Genomic DNA, 23694 nt, shown 5'->3' with positions numbered 1-23694 from the left:
TTTAGGCTTGAAATTGAAAATGCCAAGTTAAAAGCTGCAGTCAAAAAGCAAGCCGGCAAAATTGAACAGCTTCAGAAAAACCTGTTAAGTACAAGTTCAGTAAGTCAATCTCTTAAATTTCTGTCATGCTGAAAAGGAATTTTAATTTTTATACTAGTAATATATAAGAATATTTTGGACAATATGAAAAGTCTCATTGATAAAAGAGTTTATTTTTATATTGATACTACTTGCTACTAGTAGCATAATTCCTCTTTATAGAGGAAGTTGACTGAAATAATAAAATTGATTTTTCTAGTAAGATTTTAATTAAAAAGATTGTGACAGTCCAAAAGCAATATTTTATATATACCACATTTTGTTAATTCATTCATCTGTCAATGAACACTGGGATTTTTCCACCTTCTGGCTATTGTTAATAATGCTGTTATGAACAGTGGTACACAAATATCTGTTTGAGTCCAGAAATTTGAGTAATGATTTGATCTAGAATTCTGAATTTCCCTTGTAATCTAAACCCTCCAGTGCTATTTTGAGAATGAATTACTTTTTTTTTTTTTTTTTTTGCGGTACGTGGGCCTCTCACTGTCGTGGCCTCTCCCGTCGCGGAGCACAGGCTCTGGATGCACAGGCTCAGCGGCCATGGCTCACGGGCCCAGCCGCTCCGCGGCATGTGGGATCCTCCCGGACCAGGGCATGAACCCGTGTCCCCTGCATCGGCAGGCGGACTCTCAACCACTGCGCCACCAGGGAAGCCCGAGAATGAATTACTTTTAATGTTGTAGTTCGTTTTATTTATCAAGAAGGAATACTAACTAGGTCACTATGACAGCATTTTTCTGAAAGGAATGTATTTTTTCCTTTCTTGGATTTTATTTTACTTTATTTTTTAAAGATTTTTTTTGATGTGGACCATTCTTAAAGTCTTTATTGAATTTGATACAATACTGCTTCTCTTTTATGTTTTGGTTTTTTGGCCAGGAGGCATGTGGGATCTTAGCTCCCTGACCAGGAATCGAACTCCCTGCATTGGAAGGCAAAGTCTTAACCGCTGGACCTCCAGGGAAGTCCCCCTTTTTTCTTTAAAAAAAGAAAAGAGATGCCAGTGAAAAAGTAGAAATGGCTGCTCGGTCAGGGCCTTACATAGTAACAGGTGCTCCTAGCATAGCAAGTTCAGGAACAATTTTTTTCCCAGACACTTGAGTTAATCAGCCTTTCAAAGGTGTAACGGCCAGTCTCAGAAAAGACTGATGTGTAATCCAGGATTCCAATTTATCAATGTATAGTGAAAGCTATGTAACTATTTACCAAGCAGAAAGGGACTCTCCTGCCATTTATACTCTCCTTTGTAGGGGAAGCTACCTATGATTTAAAAATCAGAAGATTCTATTGTGAACCCTAAGTTGGAGGGATGAGGTAGATGCACCTACCAACTCGTCTCTTTCCATCACAATAGTTAGATTCATGCAGTGTCATTATACAGATATACCTGTCAGGGGAACTAGAACATTCTATTGACTGGCCCTTCTTGTGTTGAAGAAACATTGAAAATTATTTTTTCTAGACTTGATATAAATTAGTCACATTGTATTAGCATACTTTTCATACAAGTGACAATACGATATGTTGACAAAAGGAGTCTTATGTGAATGAGAGTGCCAGATGTCCCCTTACATTGTCAAACAGAAATCTATTCGGGTATCAGAAATTGAAAATTTTGTAAGAATACCCCACACTGATTAAGCATATTAAAAATATAATTAGGGATTTTCTGTAGATTCCTATAGAAATGAGTTAGGATTATGACATAGAATTATTGGCCACTTTAAGGTCTACACAAATCAAAAATTGAATGAGACAGCTTTTCACCAATTCAGTCAGTAGCCCTGGCTTCTCTAGAAAGTTCTCATCTCAGGAATCCCCAGGCCAGAGCCAACCTGAGTTAAGATATATGGTCAGCACAGTGTTGAGATGAAGAATCTGGGCTGGGAAGAAGAGAGAGCTCTATCTGACTCAAGACTCCAAACAGTATAGTTGAGTATTCACCTGAAAGGAGTGTCAGAAGACTTCCATAAGGTCAGGTCTCTATGGAATAGGAAATTATTCAAAAGAAAACAAGGGCAGGGACTTCCCTGGTGCAGTGGTTAGGAATCCGCCTGCCAATGCATTGGACATGGGTTCGATCCCTGGTCTGGGAAGATCCCACAAGCCGGGGAGCCACTAAGCCCGTGCACCACAACTACTGAGCCTGCACTCTACAGCCCGCGAGCCACAACTACTGAGCCCATGTGCTGCAACTACTGCAGCCCACGTGCCTAGAGCCTGTGCTCTGCAACAAGAGAAGCCACTACAGTGAGAAGCCCGCGCACCACAGTGAAGAGAAGCCCCCACTCACCGCAACTAGAAAAAGCCTGCACCCAGCAACGTAGATCCAATGCAGCCAAAAAGAAAAAGAAAACAAGGTCAAATAATTGATAATCTGATCCTTGTGAAAAACTTTCTCATTATAAAAGAAAATGAAGACAAAGTATGCTGGTCAACATCCTAAGGGTGAGGGTGCCCCCCAAGATTAGAAAATAACACTACACTCAAAGTAACACCAATAAGAATAAACATAAAGTGTCCAAGAATAGCTCTGTACAAGGATAATCCACACCAAGTAATGGCTCACGAGTGTGGCTGAGGATGTTGTCTATGAGGAGCGAGGAGGGGGAGAGAAAAGTACAGGTGATCTCAGCGAAGGGGTCAAGGCTGGAAAGGTAGGTTAGGGAATCTGGTACGAAGCCTTGAGATGTAGGGAGCCCTGAGATAATTTAGAAAGAGGATTAGAAAGGGTCAAGGACTGAACATCAAGGGTTACTGTCATTCAGACTGAGGTGGGCTCAGAGGAGCAGAGGCAGAGTGTGGTCATGTTAGCCGTTGCTGCTGAGAAGTAAAGCAGGGTAAGGACTGAAGAAACGGTTCTTGATGACCCTCAAAACTTTTAGTGGAGTTACAAGATTGAAAGTCAATTTAGTGTAAAAGAAGAGAATAAGTGATGAAAGATGAATTGTGGATGAGACCGTGCGTTAAAGAATGTAAGAGTCCAGGGCTCCCCTGGTAGTGCAGTGGTTAAGAATCTGCCTGCCGGGCTTCCCTGGTGGTGCAATGGTTGAGAGTCCGATGCAGGGGACACGGGTTTGTGCCCCGGTCTGGGAGGATCCCGCATGCCGCAGAGTGGCTGGGCCTGTAAACTATGCCCGCTGAGCCTGCACATCTGGAGCCTGTGCTCCGCAACGGAAGAGGCCACAACAGTGAGAGGCCTGTGTACCACAAAAAAAAAGAATCTGCCTGCCAATGCAGGGGACACGGGTTCGAGCCCTGGTCCGGGAAGATCCCACATGCCGCAGAGCAACTAAGCCTGTGCGCCACAACTACTGAGCCTGCGCTCTAGAGCCCGGGAGCCACAACTACTGAGCCCATGTGCCTAGAGCTCATGCTCCGCAACAAGAGAAGTCACCACAATGAGAAGCCTACGCACCACAACGAAGAGTAGCCCCCGCTCACCACAACTAGAGAAAGCCCGCACGCAGCAACAAAGACCCAACGCAGCCAAAAATAAATAAATAAAATTAATTAATTAATTAAAAAAAGAATGTAAGAGTCCAATGGCAGGGGTGGGGGAGAAAAAGGATGAGAGAAAAAGCTACAAGAATCAAGAAGAAATTACATTTTTATTTAGTGTATAGAAGACTTAAACTTTATTTAAAGAGAAGAATGGTTAATAGAAATGGAGAAATTAAAACCTATGGAAGAATGCTTACAGAGAATAAAAGGCTTTATCTCATGTTGTGTGGGAATTTTTCAAAGATTATATTAGTAGGATGTGATTTAACAAAACTTGGAGTATCTTAAACCATTGATGAAAATGTTTCTAGGGCATCTTTAGAAACTAAAACGTAAATCTAGCCACTCTTTAAAAAAATTTCATTAACATGTAAAAACCTCTGGGTTATTTATTTATTTATTATTATTATTATTTTGGTTGCTCCAGGTCTTGGTTGCAGCAGACGGGCTCCCCAGTTGCAGCAGGTGTTCTCCTTAGTTGTGGCATGCAACCTCTTAGTTGCGGCCTGCATGTGGGATCTAGTTCTCTGACCAAGGATTGAACCCAGGCCCCCTGCATTGGGAGCACGGAGTCTTATCCACCATGCCACCAGGGAAGTCCCAAAACGTCTGTTTTTAACAAATAAATTTTGGCAATTTAAATTCTAGGAAAATGATGAAATGATGAAAATGAAAAATCAATATAAGCTGTTTCAAGAAAAGTCATTATTTTTGAAGTCTGTCCTTATTGGCATCAGGTTTATAAACTGTGTTTCACTATAAATGTATATTACTCATGAACTCATGAGAAGTAATACTTTTAAGAAAGAAGAGTAAGTCTCTAGGTTTTAAAAAATAATTAAAAATTTTTTTTCAAAGTCTGAGGATGAAAAGGAGCAATTAAAGAAATGTATTGAGTTAAAACAGTCTCTGGAATATAATTTGGATCAAGAACTGAAGAAAAATTGTGAATTAGAAAAAGAGATTATTGGGTAAGATTTTAATATTTCTGATAATTTCAACTATTAACTAATTGATTTAACTATACTTTCGTTTTATTAAAACCTTAGATACAAATTCATTTTGTATGTGTATATTCATACTTAAATCATCCATCCTATTTAAAAGTTTACTTTAGAAACTCACAGCACAATCTGAAACTGTTTTGAGTGCCCCAGTATTACAGTTCCTCTTCAATGATTTCTGAAACAATAACAATAGTGTGCCTTGTGTATAGTAATGTCACTCTGCTCTTCATCATCTACCTTGAATTTTTATGTCTGCAAGCTATCTTTGCTCTTTTTTGGTAATCCTGCCTTCTTTTAGTTGTGTCCTTCCCCTTCAGCGTTCAAGTATTTTAATATCTAAAAACCTATCTGTGTCACTGTTTAACAACATCAAAAACTACCTTGATTTTGCTTATATTTTCTTTCTGCTCTAAAAGTTTAGTTCTAGAATATACATACAAAAACATATGTATGACTTAAAGAATAATAACATTAGTGATCATGTTTTGACCACTCAGATGAAAAAAAAAAAAAATAGAGTGTTTCCCAATGTCTGTGATGCCTCCACATGGCTTCCTTTCTGGTTATTTGCTGAGCATAGTTAGCCCTCAGCATCCACAGATTCAACCAACTTCAGATTGAAAGTATTCAGGGGGAAAAAAATTCCAGAAAGTTCCAAAAAGCAAAACTTGGATTGGCCTCAGGTGGCAGCTATTTCCATAGCATTTATTTACATTGTATTTATAACTATTTCCATAGCATTTACCTTGTATTAGGTATTATAAGTGATCTAGAGATGATTTAAAGTATACAGGAGTATGTGCTTAGGAGGACTTGAGCATCTGTGGATTTTGGTATTATACTTATGGTTCTTCCCTGATTCTCATTAGTATTTTTCTCTCATTTAATTTTCTCTACATTGTTTGGCATTTTGTTAACATTGTGCTGGGCAAGATTTCTAGATCTCTTAAAACAGCTTGAAGAGACTGGTACACATTCTCTCTCTGCTGATTTCCTTTTTTATGCAGCTCAGCCTGGTTTTCTTCCCTGTCAACTCAGACTCCAAAGATTTTTCTTTCTTGTTTCCTTTTCTATTTTGAGTGAGTGTCGATGTTTTTTGTGTGTTCTTTCTTTGCTTCTTGTAGAGGCTGTGGTCAGTAAGTACCAAAATGTCTTTTTGTGTCTTTTCAAAACATTCATATATGATATGCTTTTCTTCTTCAACTTGGACACTGATCTCTGGTTTATAACTAGTATTTAATAATAAGTTAATATTTCATATTAACATACTAAAAATGGATACTAATAACAGCTTACTTATAAGAACTGTATAATATATATATACACACACTATATTAACTCTTTACTTTGCGTGTGTCATAAAATTTTTCTTCATATTATTTACCTAAGATTATAATTTAGTCATTATGCTTTCAAACAATATTGGATTAGAACATATGAGAAAGAATTATAATTTATAGCATTTATTTTATATGATAGAACGTATATCTGTTTAAATAATTATTAATTATCTACTCTTAAAGAACTTGACTTACTCATTCTATGCATTTCTACAGACTTAAGAAACTCTTAAAAATGCCAAGAAGCAAGTTAAATGAATATGAAAATGGAGAGCTTAGTTTCCATGGAGATTTAAAAATCAATCAAATTGAAATGGATATTCAGATTAATATGCTAAAACATAAGGTAATTTTTAATCAGTTTTGGGACCCAAAAGTCACTTAATTTGGGGAAATATAAATCACTCCATGCTTTGAGCAGTGAAACGCAGATTTGTCTCTTCATGTTTTAGATTTGATACCAGTAAAAAAGACAGCTTTTTCCTATATCATGTTTCCATAAAAAGGACACACTGTTGACTGTCTGTGTCTTGAACCATGGCTAGTGATCTGAAGCTGAGCAGCACACCATTACCCCAAAGCATCCATTATTTTTTGGTGACAGCTTTATTGAAATATAATGAACATACCGTGTAGTTCACTCATTTAAACTGTACAATTCAGTGACTTTTAGTATATTCAAAAAGTTACACAGTTACCACCACAATCAATTTTAGACCATTTTCATCACCCTATAAAGCAACCCTATACTTTTTAGCCATCACCCTGTGCCAGTTTTCCCTTCCTCATCTTCCCAGCCCTAGTACCACGACCGTACTCCCTGTTTCTATAGATTTGCCTATTTTGGATATTTCATGTCAGTGGAAGCACAGAATATGGGGTCCTTTGTGACTGCCTTCTTTCATTCAGCATAATATTTTTAAGGTACATCTGTTTTGTAGCGTGGATCAATACTTCATTTCTTTTTATTGCTGAATAATATTCATTTGTATGGACATACCACGTTTTATTTATCCATTCATCAGTTGATGGACCTTTGGGTTGTTTCCACCTTTTTGGCTATTGTTAATAATGCTGCTGTGAACATTCATGTCCAAGGTTCGGTGTGAACATATTTTTTTCATTTCTTTTTGGAATATACTTATGAATGGAATTGCTGTATCGTATGGTAACTCTGTTTAACCTTTTGAGGAACTGCTGTACTGTTTTCCAGAGTGGCTGCCCCATTTTACATTTTTATCCAAAGTGTGTAAGCATTCCAATTTCTCTACATGCCCGTCAACACTTGTCATTACCTGTCTTTCTGATTATAGCCATCCTAGTAGGTGTGAAGTGGCATCTCATTGTGGTTTTGATTTGCGTTTTGCTGATGACTAATAATGTTGAGGCACTTTTCATGTGCTTATTGTCTATTTGTGTATCTTCTTTGAAGAACTGTCTATTCAAGTTTTTGCCCATTTTTAAGTTGGATTGTCTTTTTATTATTGAATTGCAAGAGTTCTTTTTGTATCCTAGATACAAATCTTCGATCGGATATAGGATTTTCAAGTATTTTCTCTCATTCAGGAGCTTGCCCTTTCCCCTTCTTGATGGTGTCCTTCAAACCACGGAAGTCTTTAATACTGATGAAGTTCAGTTGGTCGATTTTTGTCTTTTGGTGTCATATCTAAGAATTGCCAAATCCAGTCATGAAGATAAACACCTGTGTTTTCTTCTAAGAATTCTGTAGTTTTAGCTCTTGCATATTGAGTTAATTTCTACATATGGTATGAGGTAGAGGTCTAATTTTATTCTTTTGTATGTGGATATTCTGTTGTCCCAGTACCATTTGTTAAAAAGACTCTTCTTGTCTCATTCAATTATTTGGCACTCTTAAAATCAGTTGGCCATAAATGGGGGGCTTTCCTTTTAGATCCTCAATGGTAATGCATTGATCTATATGTCTGTCCTATGCCAGTACCAAGTCAGATTTTATGAGAATTCTTTCTTAGTCATCTTGCATATTACCAGTTGTTTTATGTAATAATAAAAAGTCAGTGTAGTGGAATGTCTTTAACTCTACTTCCGTGGAGGTTTTTTGCCTCTTGAAGGAGGCTGTGGCCAGCTTATGCCTCACTGACCCCATGACATCATGGGAAGTAGGTTTACAAAGGTAAAGTCCATTCCTTTTTTTCTCCCTCCATTCAGACCTTTAGTCTCTCACCCAATGCCTCCCACTTCACTCCAGTTTCCATCAAATCTTGGTCACGAGATCTGCTGATTTAGTCTGCTATCTGCTTCATTATGTTTAGCTCATTATAATTCATAGACTCATCCACAGGTTTCACCATCTAGGAGGAGATTAAGTCTGGGCTGTCAGCTTTCCTCATTGGAAGTCTCTCTAAGCCATCATGTTGCAATTCACAATTAATTCATCTTTTGATGTGTTTCTTGTGTATAACACTCGTGCTGATCTTGTTCTTGACATAGATCCTGAATTCTCAGAAACCACAGTTCCCTGTATCTACCTTCTTTTATTTAAAAAGAAAGAGATGCATAGCTGTACTTTATAGCTTTACACATAATGAATAGAATAACTATTTCATCCCATCCAAAGAAAAAATTTTAAGAGTATAGCTGTTAAAAACCAGGTAGGGCTTCCCTGGTGGTGCAGTGGTTAAGAATCTGCCCGCCAATGCAGGGGACAATGGTTCGAGCCCTGGTCCGGGAAGATCCCACATGCCATGGAGCAACTAAGCCCATGCGCCACAACTACTGAGCCTGCACTCTAGAGCCCGCAAGCCACAACTATGGAACCTGTGTGCCACAACTATTGAAGCCCATGCACCTAGAGCCCGTGTTCCACAACAAGAGAAGCCACTGTAATGAGAAGCCTGTGCACCTCAACGAAGAGTAGCCCCTGCTCGCTGTTAACTAGAGAAAGCCTGTGCGCAGCAACGAAGACCCAACATAGCCAAAAATAAATAAAATCAATTTTTTTAAAAAAGGTAATAATCAATTTATCTGGGACAAATAATAGATTAGTAATTTGAATTTCAAAATTTCAAAGCCAGTTTGTGTGATATAGAGAAGCACTGTGGTACAGTGTAAAAATGAGATAGTCCTACCTTCCCTGACAAACAAGCTTTAAGTAAGGTAAAGGAAAAATTGTATTTAATTATATACTGCCAAAGGACACTGCATTTGTTTTACTACTGAGAAGATTAAAAATGCTTCCATGATGTTTTATTTCCTCTCTGAGGAAAGGACAATGAAGATTGAGTCCTAGATTAATAAATATTCAAAGCTGCCTATCCCTTAGAATTTCAGTTAATTGAGATGAGGTAAAAAAGTCTGATTTTGGTAATTAAACTGACGATTTCTAGTTGTTTTTCAACTATTATACTTCATATGTCTCCTTGCTTACCAACCTTCCTTATCTTCAAACTTGAGGGGAAATTCTGAAGAGGCATACCTGCCTATCTGTAAGGAATTGTAAGTGAAGGGAACCTGCCAAAAACTTCCTCCTGAATAGTTCTTAGGTCTTTCTTCTAGTTATCTGCTGCTTCTCATCAGCACTGTTTGTCATTTTAAATTAATCTCAACATTTATTAGATTCCAGTTTATAGGAAACCAATTTCTACTGTGTCAAAGTTATGTTTCTTATTATCTCTTTTTTTAATCCACTTTTCTATCTTTTTTTCCTAAAAATCTCCTCAAAGTTTAGTAGCTTAAATAAGCAACGTTTATTTTGTTCACAATCTATACTTAGGAAAAGCATAGCCAGGAGAGCTGGCCTCTCTTCCCCTCAGTTGGAACACCAACCCTGAACACCGAGGCTCTCTTTGTGGCCTGAGCTTCTCACAACATGGGGCTGGGTTCCAAGGTTAAGAGCCAGGCAGAAGCTGTGTTGCCTTGTCTAACCTCGCCTTGCAATTCACACAGCATCTCTTTCACCATATTCTGTTCATTAGGAATAAGTCTCTTATGCTTGGCCCATAGTCTACCTTTTTTAAGGAATAAATTTTTTAAAAAACTCATGGATACATTTAAAAACCAGCATAATCTACCCACTGGCCACAATTTTTTATATTCCTTCCACATGAAGAATACACTTATCCCTACTCAGTTCCCCCACAAATCTCAATTGTTATGGTGTCAGGCTCAGGCTTGAGTCCAGGATCTTACCATCTTTCACCAGGTACGGATGGGGATGAGGCTCCTGGGTGTGGTTTCTAGAGTATAGCCCCTTGAGTACCAATCCTCTCAGTACTAAGACTTGAGAGCTAAAGGGACAAATTTTCTGCCACCCACATACCCAACATTCTGTTAAACTGCTAAAGACGCTCCCATTCAGAAATGGAAAATGGAAGACATGCTGGTCCATAGCAGTTCTGAAATACAGCCTGATACCCGCTGCCAGCTCTTTGGTTAGGACTTAGTCCCGACCATGGAAGTGATTCTCCTTTGCTGTACCCTCTGAGCTCTTTGTTCTGTCCTTTTCGTAAGAAATGACCTGTGTTTGCAGCTGAGTAGTGTTTCTCAAGCCAGCAAGGGAAGAAAATTGCACTGAAACCTGGAGGAAGGGGGACTTACAGAACTTCTAAGAAAATCCCAAAGGCCTCTTCTCATTTTGTACTGTCTTGGTCTCTGTTAATCCAAGCTAGCAAGCAGTGTTTTTGCTACCACAGTTCTCTTTAAAGCTTTGAGTGTCCTGTGAATTTTATTGGGGTTCATGCCATTGGAAAAGCTACCCTCCCAAATCTTTTTGAGATAAGCTCTTCCCCTTGGGCTTCTTGTGAAGCTGTTGTAGGACGGGAAACTTTGTAGGATGATGCCTTTAAAATTCTTATGCTTTTTTTAAGATCCTTAAAGGAATTTGAGGCACCAACTTAAGTCTTTCCAGGGTGTTAATAAAGGGTCCTACAGTCTTGGCTTTATCTTTAGACCATGTTTTCCTGGCAGCACCCTAAATCCTATCTTAGCCCAGAACCTATTTCTCTGTTTTAGCATTATTTGGGCATGTGGAGATGCTGTAAATGGGATACAGATATTTGAACCCAATGAGTCCTGGATCCTTTATATTTAATAGTCTTTTTTTTTTTTTAGCTTATCCCTCTCATCAATTTTACTTTCAGCTGCTTTGTAGCTAGAGTCCCCCTTCCTCCAGGTTGCAGTGTCATTTTCTTCCCTTGCCTAGAAGCTGTCACCTTCAGCCTCTTCAAGGGCCGTCAGGCTTCCATTAACAGTCTTACGAAGCCCTGGGAATTTCGTGAGATTAAGTGTCAAAGAATTTGTAGACATGTTTTAAAACTACCACATCCACTTGACCTTGTCTTACCAAATAATCATTCTGTCTAAAGGGAAGTTCTTCCCAACTCAGTGTCGTTGAAATTCCAGCAAGTTTTTTTGTTTGTTTTGTTTAGTATGTTCTCTTATTCTGTAGAAAGTAACAAAGCATTACAAGAATTAATGGCACTTTTTCGTTCAGAAAAATGTATGGATCATCTCGCTAAACTATTACACTGGGAGATGTGATTTCTTCTTAACCCTGTGAAGCATTTCTCCTTGGAATGCAATTCACATTAGCATAAAATATTTGTAGTTCAGAAAAAAGGCTTATGGTATTAGAAGCCATATTTACAAGACTCATTAGAGTCTGATTTTCAGAGTCTTATTTTGGGAGGCATTTATTAATTCAGCCCTAAATAACTCAATATGATATCCCTAAAACTTTAAAAATCATGGAGGGTTAAGATGAGGGTGGGGAAGGAGTAAGAGACTTTCTACTAAGAGGTGACTTATAGTCATTTTATGGAGGAAAGACATGAAACAATAGAAGAATAAAAGAGTATAAAATCAAATGCAAATGTTGTGTAACAATGATGACAGTAAAGGATATATATTTGTGGCTCTTGGTGGTTTGAACGTTTTTCTTCATTTTCTTAGTAATTGAAGGTCCTACATGCTACAATATAGACACCATTTTATTGTAACTGAATTTATTTTAAAAGTTGATACTGGTTTTGAGTTAGGCTATTCTCAGTCTACGTCCCTAATTACCAAACGATTTTATTTTATTCATGCAGATTGATGACCTTACAGCAGAACTGGAAACTGCATCTTCAAAATGTCTACATCTGGGTGCAAAAAATCAAGTTCTTCAACAGGAGTTATTATCTATGAAAGTAATGCAAAAGAAATGTGAAAAACTAGAGAAGAATAAAAAGAAGTTGGAACAAGAAGTAGTGAACCTCAGAAGTCATATAGATATGAATATGATAGAACACAGTCAAGTAGAGCAGTATAAACGGGAGATTGAAGAAAGAGCAAGACAGGATATAATAGAAAAATTAAAAGAAGTCAACCTATTTTTACAGGTTAATTTTTTGATCTGTAATGTGCTTTAATTCACTTCACTATAAATTACATTTCGGATGTATACATTTTATGTGTTTCTTCTACTTCCCTTATAGCAGTTTGTTTTGTAAATTCCTGGAAGGAAGGTGGCATTTGTTTCTCCCTTTAAATATTTCGGTTTCCACCATTATTCTCACTAAATTGATCTTTCAGAACGATTCTCACTAGAGAATCATTTTATTTTTAAGACCAACTGGTATAAAACAAAACTATTAGGATGAAAAGAAAATATTGTGATTTAGAAATTGTACCATACTCTTGGATTATTCCTAGTTGTATTGTTCAATTTAAAAATTTTTAAATTGATCCTATTATTCTTTGAATTATCAGATTACATGAGTACAAATATAAGAATGATCCAACTTTAATTTTATAATTAGGATTTAAGTCAGTTTACATTGATGATAAATATTTTTAAAGTTCAGCTTTTTTTTTCACATTTAAAATTGCTCTCTGAATCATTGACGCAAAACTAAAGGGCACAAATATACTATAATTATTCAGGTTATAATTATTTTAAACATGTATCTTTTTATTTTACTTTAGACACAAGCAGCATCTCAAGAAAACTTAGAGCAGTTAAGAGAGAATAATAATGCTTCAGTAAGAAGTCAGATGGAACTCAGAATTAAAGATCTGGAATCTGAACTCTCCAAAATGAAAGCTTTTCAAGAAGATTCTAATAAAACAGAATTGGAAAAATATAAGCAACTCTACCTCGAAGAACTAAAAGTTAGAAAGTCATTGGCAAATAAACTGAACAAGTAAGTCAAAACATAGAATCATAGAAAATAAATTTAAATTTAGCTCATTAATTTGCCTCTAAAGCATAATTTTTATTGAGCCAGGTTCATGAGATTAGTAGGAAGTGAAAGCTAACTAGATAGTATAACTTTGGAAAATGATGTTAGTAAGTGAAGTCACCTTTAAAATGTTAGTCCAGTTTGCACCTCCCCACCTTTTTGTTGGTTTTACATAACTTTATTTTTTATATTTTCATATATTGGGTTGGCCAAAAAGTTCGTTTGTGTTTTCCCGTAAGATGTTACTGGAAAAACCCAAACAAACTTTTTGGCCAACCCAATAGTTAACCTGATTTAGTCTTTAAGCTAAGTATTTTTGAAACTTTGTAGTTTAAATAAAATTTCTTGTTGGAATTCCCGTAAATAGAAATATTAACGAGTTTAATTATTTTTTGGAAGATTACAGCTTAAACACAAAGCGTCACATTTTAGCATTTGGTAAATTTACTTTCTTGATTATGATCTTTGGTATCATCGCTAGAGGGCGCCCTGAGACAAACTACTGTATTTGAAGGTTTTCTACTCTACATAAAGTCATGCTTGTGAAATAAGGGGAAGGTAACAGAGGGGCGAAGGGCCGTATAATTCACGAAGTGTCTAAAAATAACACGGTGGCCTGCGTGAGGGGGTGCGTGGAAGACCGCAAGGGCAGATCCCACCCCCAGTGCCTCAGTAACAGTGTTACCGGTACCTGTCCGCAGCCTGTTAGGAACCGGGCCACACAGCAGGAGGTGAGCAGTGGGCGAGCCAGCAAAGCTTCACCTGCCGCCCCCCATCGCCCCCGCATCGCTCGCATTACCGCCTGAACCATCCTGACAGCCCCCATACACCCCCATCCATGGAAAAGTTGTCTTCCACGAAACTGGTCCCTGGTGCCAAAAAGGTTGGGGATGGCTGCACTAGATCATTCCTCAGTGCCGAATGCTTAATTTCTCTGAGGTAATGAGTGAAATGTGTATACAGGGGTGGTGAAAGCAAATGCTTGAAAATGTCTTTAAGGGATGGTTTGTTTTTTCATCCCTGAACTAGTTTACTAAAGGTGGGTGTCTAAGTGCAGGCATCGCAGAAGGCAGCGAGCGTCACCTGTTAAGCCGTCTCCGTCACTGACACCATTTCTCTCCTCTCCCGACTTTGACTTACTTGTTAGTTCAGGATCCCCCAGACACATATATACTTCTTTGGAACAATTTTACACCTAGAATTATTTATAGTAGGTCTGCTCTGAGCCATTTTCAGTGTTAAAACGTGGTTTAATGGGACATTCCATTTACTATTATGGCAATTTAAAAAATGCAAATCATTTAGGAAAAATGAAATGAATGAAATTGGTGTTTTGCCATCTTCCCAGGACTAATGAGAGGCTGGCAGAGATCAGTACCAAACTACTGGTGGAGAAACAGCAGAACAGATCTTTACTCAGCACTCTTACTACGAGGCCAGTCCTGGAGCCACCTTGTGTAGGAAGTCTTAATAATAGTTTAGTGCTCAATAGAAATCTTACTCCAGGAGAAAACTTAGAGATTTCTACCTCAAGTTCACGCCCTTCAAATAAGAGCATGGAGATTTACTTGACCAAGGTTAGTGATATTATCCTTTTTTCCTTGGGTTTCAGATTTCTGATAATAATTCTTGTTTTTAATTTGGTGAAATTCTGAATTGTTTATTTGACTTACACACACGAAGTAAAAGCCATAATTAATTGTGCTAATAAAGAGACAGAAATTTTATGATTTTTTTAAAGTCCCTGGATTTCTCATTTTCAAGAGAGATTTATCATTAACTTTATTCAGTAAATGTAATTAAACTGACAAATTTTAAATTTCTTGAAAAACTGCAGTTAAATTCTATTTTAAAAATTAAATATTATTGCCTAATAACCAAAGATATACTTTCTAATTGATTTCAGTTTGACAATGGTTCATAATCATTTTCAAGTTTTGCTGCACCCTAGTTTTTCTACCCCTAAGCATAAGTGAATGATTGGCATCCAAACACTTAACCATATATGGATTTTTTTTTTATTTAAAGGAATCCTAGATAAATCCTTTTTGTGAATTAAATAGACTTGTAGCACTAAATAGGTTAATTTTTGTTTTTAAGTTAAAATTTTTTGTCATTTTCATACATGAGAGTGCATCCTTAACTGCTGTTTTACATAGAGCATTTTTATTGAATTTTTATAAAATGTCCTGCTGAGCAATTGTAGAACATTTCTAAATACGTAAATAAAGCAAATATTTAAATTTTTAAAATGAAGTCCACTTATCTCTCTATCTTGCCATCACCTGGATGAATGATGACTATGATGGGGAGTCTTTAAATTGCAACTAGTTTTCATTGTGTATCATTGTTATTAAAATATCCATCTCACTCAGTGCACAGGGGTTTATGGTTTTGATGGTGTTTTCATGATGTTCTTGATGCAGAGAAAAGTAGCCCTTGTTAAATGAAGTCTCAACCTTTGGCTTCACGTCGTAACAAATCATAGAAGAGCAAGGCTAAGGTTGCTTAGACAGTGCTGTGGCTAAATTGGGTCTAAGTGCTTCAGAGCCGTGAAACTGGACTCCAGGGTCAAAAAGAGAATGCATGTCAAGCCCTCTGTCACTTGCCAAGCATGATGTAAACTTAGAATGTTCTCATGAGTTGTCACCCAAAAAATCAGACAATGTATCATTTTACAAGATGAAGATGAAAGAGTGTGTGAATGCAGAAACAATGTGAGAGAAAAATTTCTGCAGGAAATTTTTCCTTTAATTTTTTTGGAGGAAAGAGGTGTTTATTTTTTTAGTAATTCTAGATAAACCGAAAAATAGTTTATTTTAAACTCAATGTTGTAGTTACTAGGTATACATAGTTCCCTTGTGGGGTCTTTGCCAAATCGTGCTGGTTTTAATAAGAGAGATTGAAGAGCACTACTTACTCTATCAAGATGCAAAGACATGTCTCCATAATCACTACAGAATGCCACGGAAGAGTTATTATACAGTTGTTGTTCACATAATTCTTAGTAAGACTTACAGAAAGAAGGTGCCTTCTGGAATTGCTAGGAATATAATTATTTCTACGAGGAAAACATAAAATAATACTATGAGAGGTGTTAACGTACTGTCTAAAATGATAGAAAGGGCTGGGTTTTTGGATGGGACATTACAAAACAATAGCCTTCTAAAGGTTTTAGCTATGATTCTACAAAGTAAAATGTTAAAAATGGCATTAGGATTGCATTTGTTTATCAGTCTCCTTTATTTGCAAGGTTTTAACATTTTGGACTATTCCTACTGTGAAGTTTTATCTTATTTAGCATTTTCCCCTAACTTTAAGGAAAATAATTATAGCAAAGTACTACTCTAGGTCTGTGGTTTCAGTTGCGCTGGTTGTAGCAGCAAGCTTTCTCCATGTACCTAACGCTTAGATTTATTACCTCCCTCACCAGTACATGAAGTTCAGTCTTATCAGTTGATACCATTGTGGGGGTAGGAGATTACTACGTATCTGTCTTGCTAATTTTACCCTCAGTTTTCACATTCTAGTTAATTCTGGGATGTTTTGTCCTATATATCAGAAGTAATTTTACAGTTTTTTTTCAATTGTGTTATTTAATTATATTATTATAAAATACAAAAAGTTAACATTAACCAAAACAGCTACGTCACTGTTAGATTTTCTTGCACATAGAATTTTTTCAAGAACTGAAAACTTAAAAATCTATTCCAGACAATTTTATGACAGACACAATTTCACTGGTTTAAAGATTTTTTTATGTTCAAGAGTTTTTAGGTGTTTGTGTGCCAAACACGATGCATGGCCACAGTAGTTAATAAATGCCCTTTAAATCTGTCTTAAGTAGGAGGACTACATTTTACATTGACTGATTTTGGACTTTTGGTGCATTACTGACACTTTCAAGATTTTTCTAATGATTTATTTAAGTAATTTAAAAAATTGCTCAAATGTCCATTCAGTTTAGCAACTCTCTTTCTAAATGTGGTCATACAAATGCACTGAAGCTAAAACAATTAATATTCCTAAGACTTTGACTTTTTATATGACACAACATTTTGTGTCTCACCAGAATATTGAGTCACATTTCTTTTAAAAAAATAGGCCTCCTGTTTACATCACCAAGGCAGCGCCTATCCACTCTGAGTTTTAACTCTAATCAAATTACCACAGTAGTTAAGCTAGTTTCTCATAAGGCACAGGCAGAGTGCAATAAACTTGTTGATTGTCTCAGTTTATTATATCAGTATAATCCTTCTTGTTCCCACTTCATTTTGTCCACATGGACAAATGAGTAGGCATTTTATCTTTTGAAAGATAGAGGTAATAGTTCAACTTCTTAACAGTTCTTTTTCTTTCATTCACTTTTTTTCTGTACTTAGTTTTTCAGCTCCTTGATCTACAAATTCTTCCTCAGTTCTCTCTGCAGCAAAATACATGTACTTAATATCTACAGATTGCCAAGTATAATTTCCTTCATACATTAGCCTGTTTACAATCGGATAATGAATGGAAGTGGTTTAAATGACTTGATTTTATTCCATTTTCATGACATTTAAAATGAGTGATATCAAATTTTTAAAGTATCAATAATTACTGAAAATAAATTAACTTTGGAAATGAGTGTGCGTGTGTATGTGTGTGGTGTGTATATATTTATCAAATTGGTCTTAAAAAGAGAGTGCAACATTATTTTCCAGCCTGCAGTCTCAGATATAATTTAACAGTAATACATTACGGTTGGGTGAACGAACACATACTTGTTGTGCTTCATATTGTTATTGGCTTCACGACGTTTCTTTCTAAAATGTTCCTTTCACCTCTCCCCTACTTTATAGTGGGGGTTGTTTTGAACAATGTACGTTAATTATAGAGTCAGGGAAGAAGAAGAAAACGTTGCCTCGGTGTCGTCTGGTCCTCTGCCTTGTTGGAGCTGTGGTGGGTAGGTGGCAGACGACACTTCTCTTCCCCTTCTGAGTTCAGCACGCGGGAGTCAGCAGCTGGAGATCAACTAAGGAGCTTTGTTACTGACACATAACTAACGAATTGGAGGACGTGCTTTAGGTGTGCAGTCACAGTGGGCCTCGGGATACTTCATCCCAAATTAGGCCTAAGGGGAGGAAGCAAATGCTTGACCCCTCCCCAGGGCAGGCTGCTTACTGCGGGCATGAGAGCAGACCCCAGTTCCCGGTGCTGAGGGCACACACACCTTCTCAGAGAAGAGATTCGGAAGCAAGCAAGCACTTCTTAGTTCCTTCTCCCAAATTCACCCATTGGGTAAATCTCCCGTCCTCTCGTGAGGAGGGTAGGAGTGTAAGTCCTGACGTCGAAACTTTAGGCCAAGGAATTAGCCTGTAATTTCTGACTGGATTTAAATTCTAATTGAGATTACACTCATGGTTTTTGTACATACAAACTAATGATGAGAGATTGAAGTATGCTAGATGGTGAAGAGAAATGTTTCGTGTTTTAAATTTTGCCGTAAATAACCCGCAACGTGGTTCATTTGTTGACTCCTTTCGGTAAACCAAGTTTTATTTGGAGGAAACGAATATCCTTTTAAAGAAGAATCTCCTCAATTTTGGCCTGTGTGATTCAACTAAAGATTTCCTCCTTCAAGTTCCCTGTCCTGTGGTTAAAAAAAAAAAATCTGTGCTTTATAAATTAAATATATTGACTGCTACTAATAGGAGTTATGACAATTTATTCTTGTTCATGCCTTTAAAACATAATTTAGTTAGAAAGCTACTATTTCATGTCTCATGCATCAAATGTTATTGAGCTACATGACAAACTTTTACATATTCATTTTCTCTGAGTTATAGTTAAAAATCTATGTGTTTTTTTTTCTTAATCTGAGGAAGTAGCTGGCGTAGAACTCTCTCTAGACTCAGTGAGAAGGCCGTTGGCTTTGTGACAAAGTCTCTCTGAGCCTTTGTTACCTCTTTTGTAAAATTAGGGACTTTGACTAAATCAATGACTCTCATACCTTAAAAAATTTTTTTTCAAGGAAAAGAACCTTTCTTTTTTTTTTTTTTTTTGCGGTATGCGGGCCTCTCACTGTTGTGGCCTCTCTTCCGTTGCGGAGCACAGGCTCCGGACGCGCAGGCTCAGCGGCCATGGCTCACAGGCCCAGCCGCTCCGCGGCACGTGGGATCTTCCCGGACCGGGGCACAAACCCACGTCCCCTGCATCGACAGGCGGACTCTCAACCACTGCGCCACCAGGGAAGACCCCTTTCTTTTTCAAAAAACAATTTTTTTTTGCATGAAACTGTATAGAGCTTTTTAGCTAAAGGAGTGGCTGGAGACCCTGAAGCTGTGACTTCTTTGTCCTTCAATCCTGCAGTGTCCTCAGTGGGACTTTCCATTTCTATGGGACATAGTTTGGAAACTACCAGTTGTGAGAGAATCCTTCTAACTAAAAATCTTTAGAATTAAAACTTGCTGATATATTGTTTTCCCGTGTATAATTTTCGCACCTTTCTGTGGTTTTGTTAAATGGAAAAGTTTAAAGAAAAATGCAGGTGTGTTCTCCTTATTCATGTTCGACTTCCAACTACTTCCTCCAGCTGAACATGATCCTCACCTAGAAATCAACATGAGGGTCTCGGAAGTACATATTGAGGAAAAGAGCTTTTGGGGGAAAAGAGTAATCGTACACGGGTCATTCCCTAATTCAACGCGTGTAAAAACGTGACCTACATTTTGCAGTGTTTATTAATGGTAATAAAAAATCATTTCAGTAAAGGCTTCTTCCTTCATCTGTTATGAATTATTAATTTCACAAAACCTGTCTAGTAATGTTGTCACATTATTCATTTTATAGGGCCTCTCTATAGTGCTGTTGTCAGAAAAGTGTTATGGAAAACAGTCTCTGAAAATATTGGGAAACCTGCTAGCCAAAAAATATGTCTTCGCACCTAAAATTTACAAAGGCGTTGGCTATCATTATCATCACAGTGTTTATTATGTTCAGTATACTATTTTAGACCCTGTTTAGTGAGAGGGTGCCTTTTATAAGAAAGATTTTTAAAAGAACACTCTAGGTGGAGACACTTGTAATACAGTTTGAAATGTTCCCACACATTTCATAATTAAGTAGATAACTATAATTAGTCAAATGTTTCAAAAAGTTGGCCCTAATTTCTAGAATGGAAACAAAGTTACAGTTAAAGAATTATGTATTGTTTTCCTTGTTTCTAATTCTAGAAAGTCATGAATCAGAAACTGAGTTTGAAAACTGGCTCTAGCCTCTACTTTTCCTTTCTTCAAGCAGATTTTCTGAAATAAATGTTTTAGTCCTAATATAGACAGCAAAATACCTTTACTTAATTTTTTGCCAGTAGAATTTTGACATGACATTACAACAGAACCATTTTCTTCATTTTATGTATTTAAGATTCTATGTTGAAAAATTATTACCATAGAACATACCTTAAAATTTTAGTTTTATAGAAGTGTAAGAATGGAAAACTCATTTTAAGGAAAAATCCATTAGAGTAAAAAAAACTGATTAAACTTTTATAAAGAGCAATTTTTCTAAGAATTGCAAAGTAATGCATTCATTGTAATATATGACTTGAATCGTTTAAACTTGTTTGTACCAATAAGATCAAATATCACCCTCTGAAATTACGTATATTCAATAGACTGATATTTATTGTACTTTTTATCAGATTAATCTAAATAACATTACATATATATGTTCTCTATTATCTAAAATCAAAATAAGTAGGAATTTATTTTATTTTATTTATGTGATTATTTTTCTATTTAAGCAATCCTCAAATTAGGTCTAGTCTCTAGAAGTATTATTTAAAGGCCACATTTCATAAGCTATACATCATTCCTACAAAAATGTCTCTTGTCTAACTTAAACATAAATAATATTTGACTTATTTCAGATGCAGCAGGAGATGGAAAAAAATATAACTAGAGAACTAGAAAAAGGTATGTTGCCGAAATTTATGAATTAAATTTAGACATTGATTTTGGAAATAAACTGTAAATATTCAGTAGTAAATGGCATCTCTTTCCATTGTTTTGATGACAGATACTATTGATAGGCTAAATATCTTTTCTTATACATATCTAATGAAAACTGTGAAAGCATGAACATTCATAATGAAAGATATCCTGATTCCTCATTTATTCATCATGTTCCATAGCTTTAAAAAAAAATCTCAAAAAGCCTATGTATTTCTTTTTATTTCTGGCTGTATCCTTCCTCTACTTCTGCCATCCCTGTGGAACTGTCAACCTGCACACTGACACTATTAGGAAACATGGGGTTCATCAACTTCTCAAGTTTCTGGCAGTGATTAAGGCCAAAAAAACCAGACTCAAGCAGCCACGTTTGTGTAGCTGTCGCTTAGTGGCTGACATTAAAATTTCCTGTCATTGACTTTGTCATTGGTTTATCTTTTGCTCTCAGGAAAAATTCCAAATTCCTTATATCATGGAGTAAAAACACCCAAATCAGTTTGGGTCCTGCCATAGTATTCAGCCTTATCTCTTTACTACCTTCCTCTGCCCCTTTGCTCTGCATCTAGTCAAATAGACCGCTTACAATCCCACAGGTGCTCTTCCTCACCTTCAGTCTTTGTATGTGCTTCTTCCCTCCATCTCCCGTACTTTTTCCTTGTCCTTCAGGTATCCACTTACATACCACCTCCACCAAAAAGCTGACAGTATTGACACAAAGCTGGGTGTCACTTCTGAGTGTTCCTTGTACCCTCTTTTATACCTGTCATAGTATTTATGACTCTGTGTGGAAATGGCCTGTTTTTTTTCCAGTTTATAGTATATGATTTTTCAGGGTGGACTGTGTTACCTTCATCTTGTAATTTCAGTGCTTGTCACAGCACCTTAGCAGATGGTTGTTGAGTAAATGAATGAAGAATGAGAAAATCAGAAGCTCTGATACTCAGCCACAAGAGCAATGAATTCATCGTGCAACCACGGGCAAATTATATAATAGTAATCTTGTATTTTGTGTTATGTCGTGTATAGATATTTTTCATTCTTCTGAACGCTTAGAAAGGTCTCAGCTTTTTTTTTTACTAACTTATATTTAGTCAACTCAAGTATTTTAGGTAAAGAATATAATCCTTTCTTTTTCTTTTCAGCTGCTGCTGAATGTGAATCTGGATCCTATAGAGCTTCTCCTCTAGGAGCTACTGATGAGTCAAATCTAAATCAGGATCTAGTTTTGAAAACATCACAAGAATATGTACAGATTTTGAAGAAAAATTATATGATCTAAAAGATAAATAGTAAAAATTTCCCTACTGGGTTGTTTGCATAACATTTTAGTTGTTTCCCATTAAACATGATGTGAAAATCTTTATTAAAGGAAAATATTTTTGTATTATATGTGTATGATGAAAATTTATATAGTATTTTAAACCATGTTTCTCTGCATCTAACTTACTTTTAAGCAGATTTTGTGAATCAAAACACTGTTGAGTTTTACATACTCAAACTGAGCCCTGATACCAGCACCCAGACAACCAAACTTGTCATTAATATATAGTGGTGTTGATTGATAGCTTGTTTGTATTTCCAATTTTATCACTATATATAGACCTAAAGATTTATACAGACATCATTTGGATATACTGCTGCTATGGCTATTGTCAATGTTTGTTTTTAAAAAAAATATTATTTATTTATTTTTGTTTTTGTTTCTTGCGGTACGCGGGCCTCTCACCGCTGTGGCCTCTCCCGCTGCGGAGCACAGGCTCCGGACGCGCAGGCTCAGCGGCCATGGCTCACAGGCCCAGCCGCTCCGCAGCATGTGGGATCCTCCCGGATCGGGGCACGAACCCGTGTCCCCTGCATCGGCAGGCGGACTCTCAACCACTGCGCCACCAGGGAAGCCCTATTTATTTATTTTTGACTGTTGGGTCTTCGTTGCCGCATACGGACTTTCTCTAGTTGCGGCGAGCGGGGGCTACGGGCTTCTCATCGTTGTGGCTCCTCTTGTTGCGGAGCCTGGGCTCTAGGCGCGCAGGCTTCAGTAGTTGTGGCATGCGGGCTCTAGAGCACAGGCTCAGTAGTCGTGGCGCACAGGCTTAGTTGCTCCATGGCATGTGGGATCTTCCCGGACCAGGGCGAGCCCGTGTTCCCTGCATTGGCAGGAGGATTCTTAACCATTGCGCCACGAGGGAAGTCCTTATTGTCAATGTTTGATGTATTACAATTGTTATAGTGCCATAAAACTTAGTATATGTAACTTCAAACACTTATTCATAGATCTTTCCTCATGGAGAAATAAAATTTGCCTATGACTTTTCACCTTTTCTATTTATTTACTTACTTACTTTTTGGAAACAGTCTTAAAATTAGAGAAAAGTTCCAAGCACCAGACTCAAACAGACATTTTCATAAAACTACCATATCTCCCATATATTCTCCTAATGTAACATTTATCTTTCCTAAACGTCATTTGTTCTCCCATAAGTGCCCTTCCCTCCCCCCACCAAGAAGTCATGTTTTTCAGAAGATGCCTTTCTCCTACTCCCTGTCACTTAAG

At 37.0% G+C, this 23694-nt stretch overlaps 1 protein-coding gene across 1 annotated transcript in view; it reads left to right on the top strand.

Moving 5' to 3' along the window:
* The window catches only part of ANKRD26 (ankyrin repeat domain containing 26), a 93020-nt gene extending 69566 nt beyond the window's left edge, over positions 1–23454 (top strand). The window contains exons 28-35 of the mRNA XM_060160453.1: positions 6–99; positions 4465–4577; positions 6170–6299; positions 12022–12312; positions 12899–13116; positions 14504–14732; positions 21062–21107; positions 22286–23454. Of these exons, the coding sequence (XP_060016436.1) occupies positions 6–99; positions 4465–4577; positions 6170–6299; positions 12022–12312; positions 12899–13116; positions 14504–14732; positions 21062–21107; positions 22286–22422 (1258 nt within the window). The 3' untranslated portion in view covers positions 22423–23454. The remainder of the gene's footprint in view (positions 1–5; positions 100–4464; positions 4578–6169; positions 6300–12021; positions 12313–12898; positions 13117–14503; positions 14733–21061; positions 21108–22285) is intronic.
* The last annotated feature ends 240 nt before the right edge of the window (positions 23455–23694 follow it).

This window comes from Lagenorhynchus albirostris, chromosome 1 (genome assembly GCF_949774975.1).
Source record: "Lagenorhynchus albirostris chromosome 1, mLagAlb1.1, whole genome shotgun sequence".
Classification (NCBI taxonomy): domain Eukaryota; kingdom Metazoa; phylum Chordata; class Mammalia; order Artiodactyla; family Delphinidae; genus Lagenorhynchus; species Lagenorhynchus albirostris.
The sequence above is the reverse complement of the archived record's forward strand: the minus strand, read 5'-3'. Positions and strand labels throughout refer to the sequence as shown.